Consider the following 24,055-nt stretch of genomic DNA (forward strand, 5'->3'; position numbering starts at 1 on the left):
ATTATTAATATGACAGATGATTCCAAACTTTGTGATAGTTTGTATATGGCTGCACAAGCTGTGTGTCCTGACACCTGTATAAAAATTTGTATAATAAGTGTGTGTGTGTGTGTGTGTGTGTGTGTGTGTGTGTGTGTGTGTGCGCACTCTTTAGCTCTGGGTTCTCATATTGTGAGCTTCACTGACAGATAGGCAGTGCTGCTGTTTATTTTGGGGGAAAGAGATGGAGGGTGGTGCTCCAACTCAAACACACGCTAATGCACCACTGTCTATTGGAGCATGTGGTGACCGCTGCTGTGGCCAGCCGCAGCCAGTCTCTAATCAACACACAGGAGCAGAGTGGCAGGGACAGAGCAGTCCACAGAGACGTGCCATACAGGCCCAGCCTGCTGACATTTCATACTACAAGCAGGAGAGCCTGTAATACTGCTAATGAGAAACTTTCCCTTATTACGCAGTCCTCTGTATTTTTCCTGTCTTTTCAGTCACTTTTATAATCCCATGTTCTACTGTATAACCCAGCAGAGAGACTTGCTTTGAAACAGCATCATATGTAAGTTGTTAAAGTCCACTTGGATTGGTGAGGGTCTCTGAGCTAGCTGAGCCTTTTCACATGCTGATAGGTGGGTGTGGTGGAATGGGCAGGTGAAACATATCACTGGTTAGTATTGTATCATTTTTCCCTGACCATTGGTTTATGCTGATGTAATGAACAGTCAGAAGTAGTTTTAGACACAGGCACAAAATTTGTTTTTGATTTCAAGTTGACTTTAACGGAGTGTGAAGCTGGTAAAGACATGGATCACTTTTCTAATATATGGTTTTCTCTGCAAGAGAACATAGAGGAAGCATTACAGTGCCCTCCAAAATTATTGGCACCCCAATAAAGACGAGTAAATAAGACGATGATGTCTCTTATCAGCTTGAACTGAAGAGAACTCGAACCCCTGAGTAAATTAAACACGAAGAAAAAAACAAAAACATGCTCCAAAACGTCATCTCCAGAAATCAGTGTGAATCAGAAATCATAACATATTCTCTTTCCATACTGTCACGTATTTCCAAGTGAAAAGTGGTGAAACTGGGTCTTTGAGCTAGCTGAACTTTTCTCTTGATGATAGGTGGGAGGTGAAACAGACTATTGGTTTCCCCGCACACTAGTGTGTGGTGACATAATCAAACATCAGAAGATGTCAGAGCCGGATATAAGTCACTACACTTTAATCAAAGATAAAAAAGACAACAATACTGCCGAATTGTATGGTTTGGTGATTGATGCTTAATATGAACAGGGACTAACAATGTAAAAAAAGTCCATATTGATTTCAGGTTGACTTCAGCTAAATCTTAAATGGGCATTCAGAGCTTCCTGTTTCACTGCGGGAGGAATATGAAATGATACACAAGTTGAACAACCTTAGTCATTAATCAAACTGGACAAGATCAGAGAGAAGATGAAGTAATGTAGTGGTTATAATACACTGCTTCACCCCTGAACACACCTGAACATCTCCACTATGAAGGAAATCATGGGTCCCACTTTATTTGGATTAATCCCTGTAGATTATCTACAGATGTTCAGATTATCTACAGATTTGGATAAGGGTTTGGGTTAGGACCACGGTTAAGGTTATGACTAGGTTTTGGATTTAGGTGAAGATTAAGATTGGGGTTAGGATTAAGTTTTGGAATCAGATTAAGATTGGGATTGGGTTAGGGCTAGGGTTAAGTTTTGGATTGAGATTAAGATAAGGATTAGAGCCAGGGTTAGAATTAGGTTTTGGGTTGAGATTAAGATAAGCATTAGGGCCAGGATTAGGGTTAGGTTTTGGTTTGAGATTAAGATTAGACGTAGGGGCAGGTTTAGGGTTAGGGAAAATTCAGGTGAATTTCATTATAATTAGTTGAACGTGTGTTAAATGCAAAGTACGCATCTACAAAGTATCTACAATGGGCTATCCAAATAAAATGTTACCAAATAATGAAAAACATTCACCTAACTGGAGCTGTGATGAACCTGAGTGGAAGAGGACACAAGTGTGCCTTGCCCCTCGCACAGAGAAGGATGGGTGAGAAGGCAAAACTTTCTCCAAGGACATTTGGACAGTTGGACAGTTGGACAATTGTAGGACTGTGACATATTTTAGTGTTAAATGAAGTTCAGTTTGCTGCAGAAAAGGAACACTGGCAACAATGTCAACAATGTAATCAACTTACACAGCATATACATTGACAATAGAGTGGGCCATACTGGAGCAGCTGCACATGAGCCTAAGATCACCATGACCAATGCCAGTCATTGGTTAGAGGGGTATAAAGCGCCCCAGCACTGGGCTGTGGAAGAGTGGAACTGTGTTCCAGAATGGATCATCCAACATCAGGACCTGACTTCACTAATGCTCTTGTGGCTGAAAGCAATCAAACCGTTGTAGCAATGTTCCAACATAAAGTGTAAAGTCTTTCTTGTGAGGTAGAAAAACATGAAGAGGTGTTTTGGCTGTATTTAAAAGTCATATTGCTGTATTTGTGGATACTATACTGTGTCCTTACTCTCTCTCACTCTTTACCTCGTCAGGTGTAAAGGTCCTGCTCAGAGAGAGACGGACACCATGGACACCTTTGTGGATTCTGCCTGGTATTATTTCAGATACACAGACCCACACAATCAGCTGAGGTAAGCGCAAAAGTCCATGACTTCTCCTCAAATCCCCCTTTATTCTCACGCTTTCAGACCCGCATGACTGAGTGAAGTGCGTGTGGATTTGTTGGGATTGTGTCTGATAGCTGTGGTGTTTTGTGTTGTTATGAAAGAGGAAGATAGGAGAGTGGAACGCTCAGGACACGCTGAGAGCCCATCTGTCTGCAGATGTTTGGATAAAGCACAGATATTAAAATCATTTAAATATCATCGTCCAGGTTCAGGAAATTAGAGGAATAAAACAATCACTACGCACACTCCCTCTCTCTTTATCTCAGTCTCTCTCACTCTCTCTCTCTCTCTCTCTCTCTCTCTCTTTCTCTCTCTCTCTCTCTCTCTCTCTCTCTCTCTCTCTTTCTCTTTCTCTCTCTCTCTCTCTCTCTCTCTCTCTCTTTCTCTCTCTCTTTATCCATTTCTCTCTTTTTTCCTTTTCTGTCTTCATTCTCTCTTTTCTCTTTCCTCTCTTTCTTTCTGTTTCTTCCTTCTTTCTCTCTCTTTTCCATTCTCAGTCTTTCTTTCTTTCTTTTTGTCTTCCCTCTTTGTCATCTTCTCTCTACATCTCTCACCTTCTCTTTCTTTGTATCCCTCTCTTTCTTTCTTAGCTTCACATTCTCTCTTTTCTCTTTCTCTCATTCTCTCTTGCTCTCTCTGTCTCTCTATTGCTTTCTTTATCCTCTTTGTCTCTTGCTTTCTTACTCTCTCTCTCTCTGTCTCTCTCTCGCTCTCTCCTCTTTCTCTTGCTCTCTCTCTCTCTTACTCTCTTATCTTTCTCTTGCTCTATCTGTCTCTCTCTATTGCTTTCTCTTTCTCTCTCCTTTTTGTCTCTCATTCTCTCTAGCTCTCTCTCTCTTTCTCCTCTTTCTCTTTCTCTTGCTCTCTCTCTGTCTCTCTCGCTCTCTCTCTGTCTCTCTCTCTCTCTGTCTCTCTCTCTCTTCTCTCTCTCTCTCTCTCTCTCTCTCTCTCTCTCTCTCTCTGGCTGTGGAGATTATAGTCTGTTGGTCATCGCCTGCTGTGTCGTTGGTGATACAGAAAGCTTGACAAAAGAGATTAATTTGCGAGCAGCGGGGCTTCTCCTCGTGCGCTGACCTTGCTGAGCAGCCGCGCCGGTGCTTTCGTCCCCGAGCCGGGAAGATTATCCCGCTACAGGAAAAGCAATTATGCTGTTTACAGCTCCACGCTGTTATGGAGCCCGAGGCTAACAGTTAGCACAAAACTAAACTGCAGTCTGTGACCTGCTGTGACCAAGACATGTTAACCCAGCTGTGACAATCCATCAACAGCAGAACAGCTACAAAATCAGTAATTAACATAAGCAGATCAGCGTGATGTCACTGTTCCAGAACCGGTTTGAGATTAGAGTCTTTGGTACCAATATTTGTGGTTGTTCATTGGTTAAATCCAAGGCAGAGACTACATGAGATGTGTTTAATCCAAACTTTGGACCTCTTTAATTTAATCTGATTATGAATATCCGAATACTCCTATTTTAAAAATATTTTTAGGTTTACTTAAAATTTACACTTTTGATGAATTAGCAGTGATTAATTTACATAATTATACATATTTAATATTTCCTATTGGTCTCTGTTTTACAGTAAGGAAACAGTTTAGTATTTGGATTTTTTTTTCAAAGGGTGTGCCCAGCTTGTTAAGTCTATTTTTATTGCTTGGCCTTTTAAAAAATCATGATTACTCAATTAATCATCAAAATAATCATTAGATTACTTTGGCTTCTAATAAAATCAATAGTGAAAGCCCTAAAGTCCATCTGTAAAGACGTCAGTGTGGTATTGCTGTATGAACTGCTATCAGCATGAGATATATATATATATATATATATATATATATATATATTTCTATTATATTATATTATATTATCAGGTCATCTAATCAAAAGATGAGATCTCTGAAAACACTACACTTTGCACTCAAAACTCATCCACTACCCCTGTATTTACCCTCTGTCTGAGTTCTGTGACTGTGGATGGCTGTACCAGGAGGCCCCCTAGTGGAATTAACCGTATCCACCCTGTACAATTAGTAGTCAGACATCCTGACCCTGTTCCGCCCCCTACAGGCCTTTTGAGCGCTCGCTAGCTGACCACTGGATGCCGGTGGACGTTTATATAGGAGGGAAAGAACATGCAGTCATGCACCTGTACTACGCTCGATTCCTCAGCCACTTCTGCAAAGGCCAGGGCTTTGTCTCACACAGGTACAGCACACACAGATATGCACTTGTTTTTTGTACAATCTGTGAATGAATATATATGTCCCAATGAAATAAGGCATGTAAGCACATTATTAAAAGCCATTTAGCTTAGCTGTATGTTTATGATGGTAAAATTATCATTATAATAAATGCAAATAAATAGGAATACAGCAAAGGCTTACTTGAATTTAGTTGTTGATGTGTTGTGAGCTAGTTTGAAAAACTAGTTTGATTCCAGTCCAGATTTCTCTGGACACCCCTAGTCATCACCGAGATTTGTTAAATTTCATCAGCAGCGCACTTGATTTAACAAAATAAAGTATTGATTGAGTCAAACCAGGTATTTAGTGATTAGAACTACACATAATACTTGGCTTCGTCAAGGATGATATCAACACATTTATATACATTTAACTAGTTATTGTATTAATGTAGTTATTGTATTAATACTACAGATATTTATTTTAGTATTACTGTTTTTCTGTAAATACATTAAATGTTTATATTATTTATTATTATATTAAATGTGCCTGAAACTTTTGCGCAATAGTGTATACATATATTACATGCATAGCTAAATCTAGTAACATGTCCCATATAATAACATGTTACATATAGAGATGGTAAGACACCCCTTTTTTTGTATCGATGCCAATGATGAAATCCTGAGAATCGTCTGAAGTATGTATGTTTTATGTATGTGTGTATGTGTGTGTGTGTGTGTGTGTGTGTGTGTGTGTGTGTGTGTGTGTGTGTGTGTGTGTGTGTGTGTGTCAATGTTGTCGGGAGAAAACCTTGTATCTCCAAAATGGTAACTTTACAGGAGAAGGAAAAAACATACTTCATTAGTTAATTAATGTTGTCAATACAATATAACTTTATGCAGCAGATTCATTTATAAAAAGAGTCTAATGTGATGCTGCTACTCCACAACTTTAGAGGACTAAATCTATAATGATTAGTAATGCTGTACACAAATAATTTCCTGATGTCTATTCTGGTATTATTTTAAAATGTTTTGTTGATTTTTTTATGTGAATAAAAGTTAACACATCCTCTACAGAGAACAATCTTTTGTACATTTTGATGCACAATTACAGTTTATTTGCTAAATTGAACAAAGAAAATGAAATTTGGACTGGGCGAGAGTTATGGAGCCTTTCATAGTGCATGTTTTATTTTTTACAAAATGTAAGCTTAGCATATAAATAGAAATTGTGCACAAATTTTGGTTTTCTGTATATTTTTCAGTTGGTACTGAATGGGATTTGTTTGGGTTTTGTATGAGTGACATAGAAATGAGATTACTTATTAAATCCTGAAAAAAGTAAAGTAATCCTATTCCAATTTGAGAGCAGTAATTTGTAATGGATTTCTTTTTTGAGTAATGTTTTTTTAAGTGCAAGTGGATTGGTAACTGTCGCTGATGTGTCACCTGGTGGAAAACGTATTTTAATCCATAAAACCGAGACTTCTTGAATGCAGCCTAACTACTCCATCACTGTTAATAATATCTCCATGAGTGTCTCAGTGGGTGTTTATTTACTCTCTTTCTTTTCTCCCAAAGGGAACCCTTCAAGAAGCTGCTTGTGCAGGGCCTTATTAAGGGCCAGACGTTCAGAGTGGCCGAGAGTGGCCAATATCTAAAGAAAGAGGATATCGATTTCACAGGTGCGTGTCTGTTTGAGATGTTTCCCTTTACTGCTCAGCGATCATTAGATCTCATACAGTTCCGCTGCCGTCAGCTGAGCCGGTTATGCCTCGCTTGTTGCTGAGGTCCGAAATAGACTGTGGCTCACACTGCAACTCGCAGCAGTCAGCTTAGTCATAGAAACCACTCGAGACAAATGCTTTACAAATCTCTGTCTTCCCACCTCTCTCTCTCTCTCTCTCTCTCTCTCTCTCTCTCTCTCTCTCGCTCTCTCTCTCTCTCCCCCTCTTTTCTCTCTTTCTCTGTCTCTCTCTCTCTCTCCCTCTCTTCCCCCTCTTTTCTCTCTTCTCTTTTTCTCCCTTTCTCTCTCTGGCGAGCAGTGGACGTTACATGACTGAATTGTTGCCAAGCAACCGGGTAAACAGGGGTTTCTGGCTGGACTTTGTGTATTATAGGTATCAAAGCGAATCTATTTTTTAATGCCTTCAGTGTCAGTGAGCACAGAGATGATGACTAATTTGTGTATCTTTGTGCGTTTGTGACCGAGGCAGTAGTTTCCACAGTTATTGGGTTCCTGGACTGCGCCCACGGTTTTCAGAGAAGGGATTAGAAATGGCAGTGAATACCAGCCTTCTCTTCTGCACATCCTGAGCCCCTCTCTCCCCCCTCAGCTGTGTTCAGGCCAATTTGGACTGCTTTATGTGCACTGCTCATCAAAAGTTTGCCTTACTTTGAAAATTTCAGTTTGTTTTTTACTGTTATTTTTCAATTAAGGGACAAATTTACCTCCAGTGTGTTAAGGTAAAATAGCTGTGCACTAATACTTTGGGAATATTTTGCAACACTGAGCTTCGAGTTCATTTGTCTTCCTTGCTAGTGCTGGGCAAGAAATTATGTTTACTGGTATATACTGTAAAAGCGGAACAGGGTAGAAGGTGATTTGAATCGGTTTTAAGATTTAAGTTGATGTAATGTATTAGTTCTGTTCATCAAGCTAAAACTTTGCTTTGTAGTCCTTCATTCAAAGTATTTATTTGAATTGAATAAAACCAGTCAAATTGTTTGTTAGTACATGAAGTCATTTTTTTAGGCTGAACTGACAAAATATTTTACAGTGTACCAAGATTTTGACATATGGTGATATTGCTTTTCAGTTTTGGTGACATTTTTGTGATATATTTGATACATAATGAGTATTGTGTCCATGATATGATGCACATACAATATGTGCTTTGTCACAGTTTGGTAGCATCATGTGACAGGGCGAGACCTAGCAAATGAGTGGAAATGCAAAGTGGAAAGATGGTACAGAAATAAGCTCCAGTACTGTGTTTGCTAAGATCTAAAAGTCTATTAAGGTTTGCAGACCAACAGATTATGCACATTCACTAAATCTGGAAAGCTAAGTGTCCCCAAATATTTGATGATTTTCAGTGTCATTTCAAAAGGTGGTCTTCTGTTCTGTATATTTCATCTTCCATGCAGGTGCAGAGCCTGTGCAGAAGGGCACTGGAAAGCAGCTGCAGGTCACCTGGGAGAAGATGAGTAAATCTAAACACAACGGGCTGGACCCTCAGGAGGTGGTGCAGCAGTACGGCATCGACACTGTGCGCCTCTATATCCTCTATGCGGCTCCACCCGAGCAAGATATCCTGTGGGATGTAAAGAGTAAGTCACCTGTAGCTCCTAATGACCTGCTGAAAAGGGGCAGGTGGAGGCAGTGGGGGGCTGAACAGTGGGAGTCCAGCTTCAGCAAGAAAGAGCAACTCCCTCTGGAATAGTTACAAACCAAGTCTCCTTACATTTAAAGGGTCCAATAATGGAAAACTGAACTCTCTTCACTTTTTTCAAAATAGTATGTTTGATGTAATAAGTAAACATTGTTAAAGTTTCAAAATGTACTGTTCACTCGACAGTCCATACAGTCTATATATGAAAAATAATGCACTGTTTTTCTCATGTCATGAAAACTGTTGTATTTCCACATGTCCACCAATTCAGCCTACAGCAGATTAGCTGTGCACATTCTCACTGAAGTTATCTCAAGTGTTTTGGCCCAGACTATTTTTTGAACAAGACAGCCCATGAGAACATTTACATACATCAGTCTTAGAGGCACCAAACAAAAACAGCCTATTGAATTTCAAGGGATAAAGAGAGGTTGAAAATGGTGATGTGAAAATGAATTACGACTGACTTTGACATATATATATATATATACACACTGCTCAAAAAAATAAAGGGAACACTTAAACAACACAATATAACTCCAAGTAAATCAAACTTCTGTGAAATCAAACTGTCCACTTAGGAAGCAACACTGATTGACAATCAATTTCACATGCTGTTGTGCAAATGGAATAGACAACAGGTGGAAATCATTGGCGATTAGCAAGACACACTCAATAAAGGAGTGGTTCTGCAGGTGGGGACCACAGACCACTTCTCAGTACCTATGCTTTCTGGCTGATGTTTTGGTCACTTTTGAATGTGGGTGGTGCTTTCACATTCGTGGTAGCATGAGACGGACTCTACAACCCACACAAGTGGCTCAGGTAGTGCAGCTCATCCAGGATGACACATCAGTGCGAGCTGTGGCAAGAAGGTTTGCTGTGTCTGTCAGCGTAGTGTCCAGAGCCTGGAGGCGCTACCAGGAGACCGGCCAGTACACCAGGAGACGTGGAGGAGGCCGTAGGAGGGCAACAACCCAGCAGCAGGACCGCTACCTCAGCCTTTGTGCAAGGAGGAACAGGAGGAGCACTGCCAGAGCCCTGCAAAATGATCTCCAGCAGGCCACAAATGTGCATGTGTCTGCACAAACGGTTAGAAACCGACTCCATGAGGATGGTATGAGGGCCCGACGTCCACAGATGGGGGTTGTGCTCACAGCCCAAGACCGTGCAGGACGCTTGGCATTTGCCAGAGAACACCAGGATTGGCAAATTCACCACTGGCGCCCTGTGCTCTTCACAGATGAAAGCAGGTTCACACTGAGCACATGTGACAGACGTGACAGAGTCTGGAGACGCTGTGGAGAGCGATCTGCTGCCTGCAACATCCTTCAGCATGACCGGTTTGGCAGTGGGTCAGTAATGGTGTGGGGTGGCATTTCTTTGGAGGGCCGCACAGCCCTCCATGTGCTCGCCAGAGGTAGCCTGACTGCCATTAGGTACTGAGATGAGATCCTCAGACCCCTTGTGAGACCATATGCTGGTGTGGTTGGCCCTGGGTTCCTCCTAATGCAGGACAATGCTAGACCTCATGTGGCTGGAGTGTTTTAGCAGTTCCTGCAAGATGAAGGCATTGAAGCTATGGACTGGCCCGCCCGTTCCCCAGACCTGAATCCGATTGAGCACGTCTGGGACATCATGTCTCGCTCCATCCACCAACGTCACGTTGCACCACAGACTGTCCAGGAGTTGGCGGATGCTTTAGTCCAGGTCTGGGAGGAGATCCCTCAGGAGACCATCCGCCACCTCATCAGGAGCATGCCCAGGCGTTGTAGGGAGGTCATACAGGCACGTGGAGGCCACACACAATACTGAGCCTCATTTTGTCTTGTTTTAAGGACATTACATCAAAGTTGGATCAGCCTGTAATGTGTTTTTCCACTTTAATTTTGTGTGTGACTCCAAATCCAGGCCTCCATTGGTTAATAAATTTGATTTCCATTGATGATTTTTGTGTGATTTTGTTGTCAGCACATTCAACTTTGTACAGAACAAAGTATTCAATGAGAATATTTCATTCATTCAGATCTAGGATGTGTTATTTGAGTGTTCCCTTTATTTTTTTGAGCAGTGTATATATATATATATACCAATATATATATATATAATATATAAAACAACACAAATGACATTACGGACAAAATAGAAGATTAAATAGAAAAAGAAAGATAGTCTTTAGAGTTGAAACTCTTACTTTTGTGTACTGGATTAGTTCACATGGATGTAGAATTTTTAACCTTGAATTACAGTCTTCACTGAAAAAAATATACTTAGCAAGTGAAACCATCTTTAATGTAGTCTAAATATCTAAATATCTAAAATTTCTCTTTTTGAGATGCATATTTATTAAAATAAGTTATCTGCCAATATAGTGAAATTTTTATTTAATAAAAATATCTAGATGTAAGTATCTTATAATTATCTTATAACATTCTTACAACCATCTCAGAATGAGAAATATTAAATATATCGACTAGATTAAAGATAATTCCACTTGCCAAGATATCAGTTTTTGCAGTGTTTAACCAAATATCTAGACATGGCTTTGTATACGTCTACAGTTCTCTGTAGTATTTTAGTATTTAGTATTTGTAAGTATTTCAATTATGGTTCATTCAGGCTGGTAAAGATGAAGAGACCTTAAAGAGAGACATGCTTCACTCACTGTGTGTATGTTTGTGTGTAGCGGATGCTATCCCCGGCGTGCTCCGCTGGCAGTCTCGCCTGTGGGGGCTGGTCACTAAGCTGAGTGAGGCTCGTCAGGGCGGAGAGACCCCCAACCCCTCTATCCTGAGCAAAAAAGAGCGCTCTGAGGCCAGGAGGATTTGGGAAAACAAGAATCATGCCATCACACAGGTGAGATGCCACAGCTGCAAATTATTGTTCATTTGCTCTCCTTTACCAGCTGGGGTCGCCACTGTGAGGATGAGATTCTGAATCTCTTTGTTTAGACTTCACAAAGGAGCTTTAAGTCTGAACCTTTCGGTTGCGTTAGTTGTCTGTTCTGACCTTTAACTACATACTCTTCTTCCTTATGCACTGAGTTCTGTTTGCTGTTGTATCAAAGTGATCTTTTCTGAAATACAAAGTTTTTTTTTGCTTGTTGATTATTTCTTGAATTTTGTTTGCATGTACAGACAATTAGCCAGTAACAGCTGATGATATACAGTATGATAAACATTAGCAGATGCCAGTTCAGCCTAGATTGTATCGTCTTGGATTGAGCCTTGTTCAGCCTTGCAGTCATAAGAGTCACAATTCTGTTAAGTGTAAGAATCTAACTCCAACACTATGTAAGATTTAGGGATTTGAAGACCTCTCCAGTGTAACTGACCCCCTGTAGTAACACATAACATGCAGAATTATGTTTTGTAGTGTCAGTTATGTTTCGGACCCCTTCCCTGAGTGGATGAATCTGATGATTGCAAGTGTGTTAAAAGAGTATAGACCTCAAAACTTGGTGAAGTGTCACTATTGAATTACTATTGCCATCATATTTTCGTCAGTATAATGTTGATTTAGCATTTGAGGCCGAATCGTCGAGCCTGATCTTCTCACTGAACTTGTGCATGTGATGTTAATACATAAAAAGACGCATGGTGTTGTCCGAAAAACTTAGTATTTCAGGCTTTACAGGCCGACTCACAGCAGCACATACACCATTTTTTCTCTCCTGACCCAGTAAAGCTACTTCTTTCAATTTTATCCAAAAAGAGTTCATAGTGCAGCTTTAAATTTAGAAGTAAACCAGAGCTAGATGATCAAAGTTTTAGCTAAGGTGTAAAATCATAACCACAGCTCTTTTTTCCAATTATAATTAAAAAATCCATACATTTTTATTAAAACATTCAAGGATTATCCAGTGCAGTCACAGTAATGGAATATATGATCACCCAGCCCAAGTCTAAAAGCAGTAAGTAACCTGATCGATCCTAATGCCACTGGGAACAACAGAGAGGGTGTGGAGAAGTGATGTTAAATGGAGCAGCCGATGCTTCAGCGCATTATATATAGCATTCTCCTGCATCTGGTAGCCAAGGCCGAGATCGATTCCTCCAGGGGCTCGGGCTGGTTAAGAGAATTGGCCTGTGGTAGATCCGGCCTAGACCCACTAAGCCACAGTGTCCCCTTGATCATCCGCCTGGAAAAGTTTCTTACCATGTCCTTTCTGCTGAAAGGCCAGTGTGGGCACCTGCTGCCCTGTTTAGCTGATGTAGGACCAGCATCCCCACCCCAAACTCTAATTTTAGCTAATGCAATGCCAGATGCCCTACTGCTCTCAGATCTTAGAACAAAATACCAGTGTCCAAAAAAAAACAGAAAAAACATCATGGCCCCTTTTGTTCTCCTCTGGATCACAGGAGGAATGTTCACATGCTCTGTGCCCTGTCATTAGCAAAAATAGCAGAAATATCTCTAGCAGGGGTGCATCAATAGGGGACAGTGGAATTATGTGTGCTATGCTCCCCGCCCAACAGCATATGTGCTCCATATGTTCAAATTTGCGTTCATTTTTTGTAAGAATGTCTTATTGTGTTATTGACAGAATGTCCATTTCAACTTCATACTTTGTATGAACGATATTTTGTACATACACAGATGAGCCAAAACATTGTGACCACTTGCCTAATATGCTGTTGTTCCTCCACACGTTGCCAAAATAGTTTCAGCACACTGAGGCGTGGACTCTACAAGGCCACTGAAGGTGCTCTGTGGTATCTGGCACATCTGGCACCAAGACGTTAGCAGCAGATCCTTCAAGTTCTGTAAGTTGTGAGGTGGAGCCACCGCAGCTGAGGCTTGTTGTTCCAGTATGTCCCTCAAATGCTCGATCAGACTAAGATGATTATTTTGGAGGCCAGGTCTACACCTTGTTCTTCGCTAACAATGTGTGCAGTATGGCAGGATGCATTATGCTGTAGAGGCCACTGCCATCAGGGCACACCATTACTATGAAAGGATGTACCTGGACCTCAACAATGTTTAAGTAGGTGGCACGTGTCAAACTGACATCTACATGAATGTCCGGACCCAGGGTTTCCCAGCAGAACGTTGCCCAGAGTATTGCACTTCCTCCACCGGCTTGTCTTCTTCTTCTAGTGCATCCTGGTGCCATCACTTCCCCAGTTATAAGTTGCAAATGTATCCAGTTGACCATATGTTGTAAAAGAAAACGTTACCCATCTGACCAGATGACCTTCTTTCCTAGCTCCCAGATCCAGTTCCGACACTCACGTGCCCATTGTAGTCTTCGCCGGTGGACAGGGGTTAGGGTGGGCACTCTGACTGGTCTCTGGCTACGCAGGCTCGTACGCAGCAGGGCGCGAGGAGACATTCCTCTCATGACCATTGTAAAAAAAATTCTGTGACTTGTGCTGCAGTGCCCTTTCTGTTGATTCGGAGATAACGGGATAGCTTTCACTGGCCTCACATATTGATGAGCCTTGGGCCTCAAACACCCGGCAGCAACAAGTCTTGGGATTTCAGAGATGCTCCGACCCAGTTATCTGGCCATAACGATTTCGCCCTTGTCAGAGTTGCTCAGGTCTTCACACCTGCCCATTCCTCCCACACACATATCGACTACGAGAACCGGCTGTTCACTTGCTGTGTAATATATCCCAGACCTTGGCACGCACCATTGTTATGAGATAATCAACATTATTTCTTCCATCTGTAAGTGGTCATGATGTTTTGGCCCATCAGTGTACATATACATGCACCTTAACTCCTGTGGTGAAGGAAGAATAACTGATCTTTCCAACCAAAGTGGGTTGGAAGAATAGCACCACAGGTAGATAATAACATGAACTGTGTTGGCTGATACTCATGTGCAGTATTTCATTATTAGGTCACCATTCACTTCACAGAAGACTTCCTGTTGAATGCAGCGATCTCCCGGTTGATGGGACTGACCAATACGCTCTCAGTGAGTCTGAACACTCACTCACCCATCTTATATAGTTCTCAACACTTGCTAAACACATTCAGGACTATTTAAACAGATATCAATGCTGATGTATAGTTTGTTTATTAGGAGTACATTGTTGCAAATGTTACATTCATACAGCAAAATCTGAATATTAAGAGGAGGATTATTTACCCATTTACACATTACTGGACATCTGGATTTTCCCCGGGTTATGTCTGTTTTTTAGGGGAGCTGAAGAAATGGTTTAGTGAAAATATTGCAGCAAATATATATGCCTGCGTGATGTTGTGCATGCAAAGGGGAGTTGGAATTCGGCATAACACCTGTTGTCTAAAATGCCTGACTGCAATGTTTTGCTACACTTTGAAGTTTTTGTTCATTTTTATAGTTCATAGTAAGTCTCACTGTGTCTTAAACTACAACAACAAGTCTTTGTGACCCTACAGGGGAATTCCACTGATTTGTCAAAAAATTCAGCATACTTCAATCATTGAGATGTAAACAATGGTTAAATATTAAAATAATAATAAAAATATTTACTATTAAAAAGGTTCTCTTTAGACACTTTTGCCTTACAACGTCCTGTATAAACATCTCTTCCACAATAGGATTTTAAAAATATATTTTAGGCGAAAAACTGCTCAAAACTATCGGAACACAATGTCTTAGACACCAGGCAATGTATTCATAACCTTTTCAAGTAATAATTTTCTGTGAGGGGAGCTTTTAGAGGTGGACGTCTGATTCCGGTTGATACCACTGTGAACAATTCTGACTCAGTACGTTTCTCTAGAACTGTGTGTTTCATGACTTTGAATGACTTTGTTTATATCTTTGCCACTTACGCAGAAATTATGATCTGAAAATCTATGAAATTCCCCTTTAATGAAGGGGTGGCTGTGGTTTGAGCAGGTAAAGTTTGTGCAATGTACAGAAAAAAAAATGGAGTTTGTTAGCAATGTTAGCCTCATAGCTCTAGCTTTAGACTAAAGAGGCAAAATTTGAACACCAAACATGGTTGGATGGTTGGCTACCTCTGGACTAAGTGCAACCTTGTGTAAATTAAATTTGTGATGAACAATTGCTTAAATTTCCAGCTCTACAACACTGATATTTATAACATTAGTAATTGTTAAGAAAAAGAGCATCAAGAAAAGTTAGTCACTTCAGTTTAAGGTCACTTCTCTGTCTGTTTTAGAACTCTTTTAGGTCTCACATTTTTGGTCTCTAATTGCACAAATTCGTTCAGTTCAGCTAGGCTATACATTTCTTTGTCATAATTCATTAACTGGTTCATTAACTGATCACCTGACCCTTTAGAACAATTACTACTACTACTGTTTACTGTTAATTACTATTTCTGTCTTTATTTTTTCGCAGCAAGCATCTCCCCGTGTGGTTCTGCACAGTGTGGAGTTTGAGCAGGCGCTGGCATCTCTCTGTGTGATGACTGCTCCCATGGCCCCTCACCTGGCCTCAGAGCTGTGGGCAGGTGAGTAGACATATAGAGGCATTTTTGTTTGTCTGGCACTAAAACTAGATATATGATATGAGAAATCAGAACCAGAATTGAAAGATTTTGAGCAGCACCCATCTCTGATCTGCAGCATGTTAGGCAGGACTGGTGAGTAGCCTTATATGCCTAAGAATGACCACTGTTAGGGCAATAATTAAGAAGAAGTCAACAAGAGCTTTAGTGGACACAAATGGATCACTCAGCAGGACAGTGATCCAGAACATACATGAAAAGGTTATGAAAAAAGGTTATTTTAGTTTTTTTTATTCTTAGACTAAATTTATTAAAGCTTAGATTTTTTCCCTTATAATTTTAATGTGATTGTTAATCAACCACAACGACAATTTTTATAAACTTTATTTATTTAAACATTTTTACCAAGGGTGCCAATAATTATAGAACTGTACCGTATATGTATTTCCATACATTCTCTTTGTTCTTCCACATCTTCACATGTAGCCCAGTGTAGCCCTTCAATTCCCACACTGTAGCGGTTGGCTCAACTAAACGTCAGCACAACTAAACATGAACATAAAAAGAAACATGAAGCATGCGTTTGGCACTGAGGCAGCTTGCTCCATTTAAAAGTGAAAATGTGCCATTTAAGAGTTAAAAGTAGTAGAAAACACCAGAAGAAACAGAGGAAGCCACTGTCCAGAACTCAATCACATCCAGCTATTGTCAAACACACCCACACCATTCAAACCTGCTGTGTGGACAGAAGACCTGAGCACCTCGCGGGAGAGATGAAGAATGGGCACATCCTCGTCTTCCAGCTGATAACCACATGACCACAATGAGGGATTGTAATGAGACGAAACAGGAAACGCGTGGGAGCTGTGTGTATTTGTGCATGTTATAGGGTTGCGTTGCAAAAATCACAAAACACGAGGGACACAGTGTGAGCAAGACCTCTCTGACATTCCAGCTCTGTCTTTCCCCCCAACATGCAGCCACATACACAAACACACTAACACAAAGGCCAGCGGAAACACACATCCTTCCTGGAGGCAAGTGGGGGTCAAGCAGAGATTGCTAATTTTAAAATAAAGTCCCAGGAGAGAGGTACATGCCAAAGGACCCCCCCGCCTCCTTTCTCTCTGTCTGTCTCTCTCTCTTCCCCCTCTCTCTCTGTTTCCCACTATCTTTTCTCACAGTGACAATATGTACACACGGATCAGCCACACCCCCCTGTGTCCACACTCATTGTCCATTTTATCAGCTCCACTTACTATATAGGAGCACTTTGTAGTTCTACGGTTACAGACTGTAGTCCATCTGTTTCTCTGATACTTTGTTAGACCCCTTTTACCCTGTTCTTCAGTGGTCAGGACCCCCATGGACCCTCACAGAGCAGGTACTGTTTGGGTGGTGGATCATTCTCAGCACTGCAGTAATACTGACGTGGTGGTGCTGTGTTAGTGTGTGTTGTGCTGGTACGAGTGGATCAGACACAGCAGTGCAGCTGGAGTTTTTAAACACTGTGTCCACTCACTGTCCACTCTATTAGACACTCCTAACTTGTTGGTCCAGTAAGTCAAACACAATAGCTCATCTGTTGCTTCACAGTTTGTGTTGGACATCCTCTAGTCCTTCATCAGTGGTCTTAGGATGCTGTTGGCTGGATATTTTTGGTTGTCTGATCCACTTGTACCAGCACAACACACACTAACACACCACCACCATGTCGATGCTGAGAATGTGTGAGAATTCTGTGGGCGTTTACAGTAGACTAAGTGAAAATGCTTCCTTTATATTATCAGCATAATTTAAATGAAAAGTAGAATCTTTTAATTATTTACATGAATTTCAACAGTTTGTTGACACCATAAAGTGTTTCCCTTTCTATTCTTCTGGAAAGGCTTAACACTCAGTGTAGGAACATTGCTGTGAGGATTTGATTGCGTTCAGCCACAAGAGCATTAGTGAGGTCAGGTACTGATGTTGGATGATGAGTTCTGGATCACAAACCCCACTCCAACTCATCCCAAAGGTATTGGATGGAGCTCCATCACTCCAGAGAACACAGTGGAACTGTTCCACTGTACCCCTCTAGACGACACTTGGAATTAGGCATGGTGATCTTAGGCTGCTCCAGAATGTCCCATTTTATTAGCAATGCTTTTCTATGGATATTATACAAGCAGTGTGCACAATTAAACCTGTGTCAGCAATGGGTGCAGCTTGAAGTGCCTGAATTCACTAATTAGAAGAGGTGTCTGGATTCTTTGCTATATAAATATTTCTCACACACACTCTGTGTCTCTCTCAGGGCTGTCTCAGGTGCAGAATCCTCTCTGTTCTTTACTCTTGGGGAACAGAGATGTGATGCAGCAGCCGTGGCCCACTGTGGACCCAGAGTACCTGCAGACCCCAGACACACTGGAGGTTTCCGTACGGGTGAGACACACACACACACACACACACAGCTATTTACTCTTCACATCACACAAATATTGATAGTCAGGGCAAAAATGGGGAAGGCACCTCTAACTGTAAAGCTAAATCACATGTGTGCATGTGTTTATATGATTTTATATATGAGTTTATATAGTTTTTATGATGATACATAAATCTACACACAGTTAGAGGAAATAATGATTTTATTTTTATAGCACAAAAAAGAAAATCTTAAAATCTTCCTACCTAAAGTAGGAAACCCTCCTTAAGAAATTTGCACTAATTTGTTATCTACATTTTACAGAACCTATTAATATATCTAATCATTTCTAGTCTTTCAAAAATTGTGATGTAATTAAAGTACAACACAAAAAAAATCAAATTGAGGCCTCAGTTTGTCTTAATGATTCCACTTTATTTCACTATGACAGTAAAATTGAAAGTCAGAATGTCAGTTTTGTTCATTATGTGGTTATTGTTATTGCTTTAATTAATTAATGAATTTAATTAATGCATTATTATAAGTAGTAGTGTCAGCCTGTGCCGGAAACAGAGTCCTCTCATTCGGGAAACTGTGTGGAAAGTAACCCTTACCCTTATATTTGAAGGAGTATTGTAGTTTCTGCCCTTTTACGGTAATATAGGTTGTTTTATAGATGCGATCCTCTCAGCCAGTCTTCTGTATGTCCTGTAATGCATGTGCCTTAAGGAGACGTGACAGGCAGGTTCCCCAGGCTGCTCAGTACGAATGATCTGCTGTCAGCAGCGCTCTGCTTCATCATCGCTGAGCTACTGAATGTCTCCATATTCACTCGGTAACTGAAGAGTGGGTGACTCTCCACAGAGGCTGCTGGCATGCAGGAAGTGAATGTGTCTCCTCCTAACGAGACCATGGCTTCTTATAGCATGTCTGTAATTAATCTGTGTATGTGTGTGTGTGGGTGGGTGAAGGGCTTGGCCTTTGGTTCACTGTGATGGGTGAACAGCAATTAGAGACTGAGTACCCTGGGAGATGGATGAGTGAATTCCTCCACGTAAGACTCAGTTTGAAGCTTGCAGACATATTGGTGTGTGTGTCTGTGTGTCTATATGTACCTGTGTGTGTGTAGCCTGGTTGCTTGCCAGGTCAGTGAAATCCTGTTGTGTGGGCTTGGTCAGTGAGTCAGCTGCACAAAGATCAAAGTTTCTCCCAGACTCTGTAGAAGAAATAAGAGATGAGCTTACACATGAGCCTCTTCCCATCGACTTGATTTAAGAACAGACCGTAACTTGGCTTTTAAAGGGCTCATATCGTGGGAAACTCTTTTAATGTTTAGAAAGTACCAGCCTAGTCCAAGTCCACAGCTGGAAAACGGCTCATTTTGAATTTGTCACGATTGTGATGTCACACCCATGAACACATTTGATGCCCATTCAACATACAGCAGTTTCACATCCTATACATACATCTAAATTGGCCGAGGTTTGTTGTTCTGAGCCAGTCAGAAAAAGGACAGTTGTTTCATTAGGCCAGTCAGACAAGTTTATTTACCTGTGTCCTAAAGACACAGTAACAAAAACAGCCTGGTTAATTCTAAAGCCTTGGTTACACTACATGACTTTTAAAGTCCTGGCAGATCTCACACTGTCCAGCTGGTTCCTGCAGATGTTTTGGGCGAATGAACTATTGGGGATCACACACTAAACGACTTGGGATCACACACTTGGGATCTCAACTTTTTAGTTGTTCAGCTCAGCGACTCATGCAAACTCACATGTTCTCCAGTTACTAGGAGATGCAAATAAACAGACGTGGAGCAGCGTGCTGCTATTACTGTTTGCGCTGATACAGCAAAGAAGCAACAGTTCCACTTATTTAAGTGAGGGTCATGGATGTAAAGTCTGGTAGTTTTTAGAGATTTAGACTCAGTTCATTAAAAAGCTTTGCTACACATGTGACACGTCTTCACTTGCTGTATTTTCTTCTTTCGCACACTTAGTTTTCATTGGCTGTTGGCAAAGTCCATTTGAACTGAGTCGCTGACCAGTAAACACTGCAAGATTACGCTCAGATGTTTGAGATCCTCTGACTGGTCTGAAACATGATTGGGAGGCCAAAATTCTGAGTCTGCACCCCTCACACACTAATTTATTTACTCTCCTAACTGTCAACTCAGAATGCCCCAAAATCTGCAGACTAGTGCCAACCAGTGCAGACTCAGCCAGACTGAGAATCAGGGCTAAAATCGAGCTAAAATTCATGTAGTGTAACCTCAGCTCAAGACAGGGCTGGCCAGAGTTGTCCCGTCAAGACGTTCAGTCAGAGTTCAAAACACATTTTGGACTTTCAACTAAAATTCTTTTGCTCTTAGTGACTCCGCCTTAATGATGTTTGTTTTATTAAATAAATGGTCGAACATTCCATTTTTTTCATTTGCATATACATGTAATTGAAAAATGATCCTGTTCAAATGAATTATGCTTATTTTTGACGCATAAAATCACACAAGTGTTGTAAGTGGACCCCAGGGAGAAAATAAAATTCACTAAAAATGTGCCTAAATATGTGACCTTTTTGGGAGGAGAAAGTCCACTTCAAATGAAAGGTTATGGCTATAAAAAAAAAGACCACCCACATGTAACTGAAAATATGATAAATTAAGCTGGAGTGTAGCACCCAGATCAGGCCACTCCACCCAGTGAAACTCAGATTTAGACATTATTCAGGAACTCACACATACTTCTCTCTCTCTCACTCACACACACACACACACACACACACACACACACACATGCACAATATCCTCTAACATCCTCTCTCACATTTTCAATCAGAATCCAAATGGAAGCATCAAGCAGTCAGCGAAACTGTAGCCAATTCTGTATTCTTCTTTTTAAAATCCATGGAGCCCTCCTGAGTGGTTGAGATTGTTTTTGCATGCCTGAAGGAGAACAAACCCTGCTCTGCAGTGACAGACAGCGCCTGCCTTTGATCTCTTCCCCATTACGTTAAGTGGATCGATTCTCTCTCTCTCAGTCACTGGTTTATATAAAGCAAAGAGTCTCAGTGAAGGATGTTTTCCCAGCACATTTTCTGTCATGTTGTTCCTGTCAAAGTGTTCTCCTTCAATATGCTCTGCCATGTTGGCACCTGTTGGGTGAGGTGAGCTGGCATCATGGGCTCATGGGTGTGTATGCCACTGTATTTTGGGAATCCCCTGCCTAGTGGCAGAGGTTGAAGAAGTTCAGGACCTATAATGACAGGGTTGAGTTTCTCCCACAGAGCAGGGCGGCTTCTGCGGCTGAATCTTACGTACACACACATGCGGCAGCAGACTTGATCGAAACTGAAGTGGTCACACACAGCCCTGCTCACACATAAATGATCTTGGCAGATGCAGTGGCCACCCTGTGAAGAATAGAGCCTGATTGTTTACCCGTCCCTCTTCAACCGCAAAGAGACTCGGCTGAGAATGTTTCTATTTTAAAGACTGGAGATGAGCTAATCCGGAGGATGAAGTGAAATTAGCTACTTAGTTGTTTGCCAAGTATAGATATAACAGGATATGTTGGCTGAATGAGTGGCTTTGAGCTCTGTGGGTTTTGGTCATGTTATCTTTCTGGGCTTTTTTGTTGAGCAGTAAAATGGTCTTCTGCTCACAAGTGTTTGATGCCGTGTTTCTGTAAATTGTCAAAGGAATAGTTGAAATTGTTGAAATACTTCTCCTTCTTATCCTGAATGTAGTCAGTCAGCCAAAACATGTTTTGTGCCCTTTGTGGAGAATCTGTAGCTTGTTAAACATGAATGAAAAAGTGACTGACTGACTGACCTATTGACTGTGTGACTTACTGACTTACAGTGTCTTAGTGAACGAGCGAGTGACTGACTGACTGACTTGCTGACTGACTGAGTGAATTAGTGACTGAGTGAGTTAGTGAGAGAGTGACTGACTGACTTAACTGAGTCACTGACTGACTGACTTGCTGACCAACTCTCTGATTCAGTGAATTAGTGAGTGATTTACTTACTAACGTGCTGACTGACCGAATTAGTGGGTGATTTACTGACTGACTTGCTAACTGACTGACTTGCTCCCTGACCAACTTGCTTACTAACTGACTTTCTTATTTACTTACTGACTGAATTATTGACTGACTGACTTATTGACTCACTTATCGACTCACATTGACTCACTTATTGACTTTTTAAGTGACTTGGTGACATAGAGTGACAGACTGATTTGCTGACTGACTTAATTACTTACTGACTGACTCACCAAATGACTTGCTTGCTTACTTACTTACTGCCCGACTGACTGCTGACTGACTGACTGACTGACTGACTTGCTTGCTGACCAACTTGCTTATTAACTAACTTTCTTATTTTTTTTTCACTTATTGACTGTCTAAGCGACTTAGTGACTTAAAGAGTGGCTGACTGATTTGCTGACCTGCTTAATTACTTACTGACTAACTTACCAACTGACCTGCTTAATTACTTACTGACTGACTTATTGTCTTACTCAAAAACTTAGTGATTTAATGAGTGACTGACTGACTGACTGATTTGCTGCCTTACTGACTTTCTGATTGATTAAGTGACTTACTGACTGACTGACTGACAGATTTGCTTACTTAACTACTGACATGCTTACTTACTGACCTCATTGACATCCCTGCTTACACTTGCTTGCCTACTTACTTACTCAGTTACTTACAAGCTAGATCCATGAGGTCCATTCACACCACAAACCAAAAAGCAGTATCATAGTACATGAATTTTGTCTGAACTTTAGTCTGTTTTTATAGATAACAGTCCAACAGTGTCAGAAACCACATAAAAAGTATATTTGAGATTATTTAACTCTGTTTTCCTACACTACTATTTTCATTCCAAAGCTCTCTTTTATCTTCCTTCCCTCAGATTAACAATAAAGTGTGCGGGAGTGTCACTGTGCCTCGACACGTGGCTCAGGATGCCGAGAAGGTGCGTGAGCTGGTCCTGGGCAGTCCACTGGGCATGCGTCTCCTCACTGACCGTGTCGTAAAGAAAGCCATCCTCTCTCCCAGGACTGCCCTCATAAACTTCTTGGTAGAAGAATGAACTGGAAAAGGCCAGTGTGCATCAGAATGGACAAATGCGCTGCCAAGTCAGAAGCTACAGGCAAATGAGAAGCTAAGGATGTTCCACTTGGACAGAAGAGTAAATTGAGATCGATGCAGCTCTCAGTTTGTAACAAAACCACAAAGATTGTGCATATAGACATTTTTATTTTTTACTTTTTTAATTTTCTCTTGTGAGGGCACTTTTGTCTGTTGGAAAAGACATTAAAAATTGAAAGTGAAATTGGCCTGTAAGTTTGCTGCTGAGTGAAAGGGATGTTTGTCAAAGATGATGATGAATTTTACATTTCCTGGCAGGCATTGTTGTTGTTTTTGTTTTTTTATTTTTTTCGCCCCCTTGACTCTCTCTATTGTTGCCTCAGCCTGTAACCCAAAAGCCTGGCAGCCGTGTTCCAGGCTATTTCTGTACAGAGGCTGATGATGAAGCACTTCTAATAGAGCTGCTTGTCCCTGATAAACAGGCTCTCCTCCTGCCTTCACAGGTCCTGTACTGAAGCAGTGGAGATTGCTGTCCTACCAGCTCTTGTAACTAAATGCAGGGCCTTGCAATAACCAGCAAGCTGTGCATGACTCATTCTCTCCTCTGTGGATCTGTATGTTCTATTTGGTAGGTCTAGACCAAGAGTGTGAGACTGCAGTCCTGGAGAGAGTTTAGCATTCTACATCATCAAACACAGCTGATTCAACTCAGCAGCTGGTTACAAAGATCTTTGAGTTGAAGTCTGAGTGTTGGAGGGAGAACTCTGCAGGGCTCTGACGCTCCAGGACTCAAGATTGACAAGCAGCTCTAGAGTAGGACTAACCAATATATTA

The 24,055-nt window shown here is 41.1% G+C and overlaps 1 protein-coding gene across 1 annotated transcript in view; it reads left to right on the forward strand.

Moving 5' to 3' along the window:
- The window catches only part of lars2 (leucyl-tRNA synthetase 2, mitochondrial), a 90,760-nt gene extending 67,397 nt beyond the window's left edge, over positions 1–23,363 (forward strand). The window contains exons 13-21 of the mRNA XM_036560585.1: positions 2,576–2,674; positions 4,776–4,913; positions 6,478–6,581; positions 8,047–8,229; positions 10,978–11,147; positions 14,143–14,220; positions 15,604–15,715; positions 18,012–18,139; positions 23,043–23,363. Of these exons, the coding sequence (XP_036416478.1) occupies positions 2,576–2,674; positions 4,776–4,913; positions 6,478–6,581; positions 8,047–8,229; positions 10,978–11,147; positions 14,143–14,220; positions 15,604–15,715; positions 18,012–18,139; positions 23,043–23,222 (1,192 nt within the window). The 3' untranslated portion in view covers positions 23,223–23,363. The remainder of the gene's footprint in view (positions 1–2,575; positions 2,675–4,775; positions 4,914–6,477; positions 6,582–8,046; positions 8,230–10,977; positions 11,148–14,142; positions 14,221–15,603; positions 15,716–18,011; positions 18,140–23,042) is intronic.
- Positions 23,364–24,055: the final 692 nt, after the last annotated feature.

The sequence above is a fragment of the Colossoma macropomum genome, unplaced genomic scaffold, assembly GCF_904425465.1.
Source record: "Colossoma macropomum unplaced genomic scaffold, Colossoma_macropomum, whole genome shotgun sequence".
Taxonomy (NCBI): domain Eukaryota; kingdom Metazoa; phylum Chordata; class Actinopteri; order Characiformes; family Serrasalmidae; genus Colossoma; species Colossoma macropomum.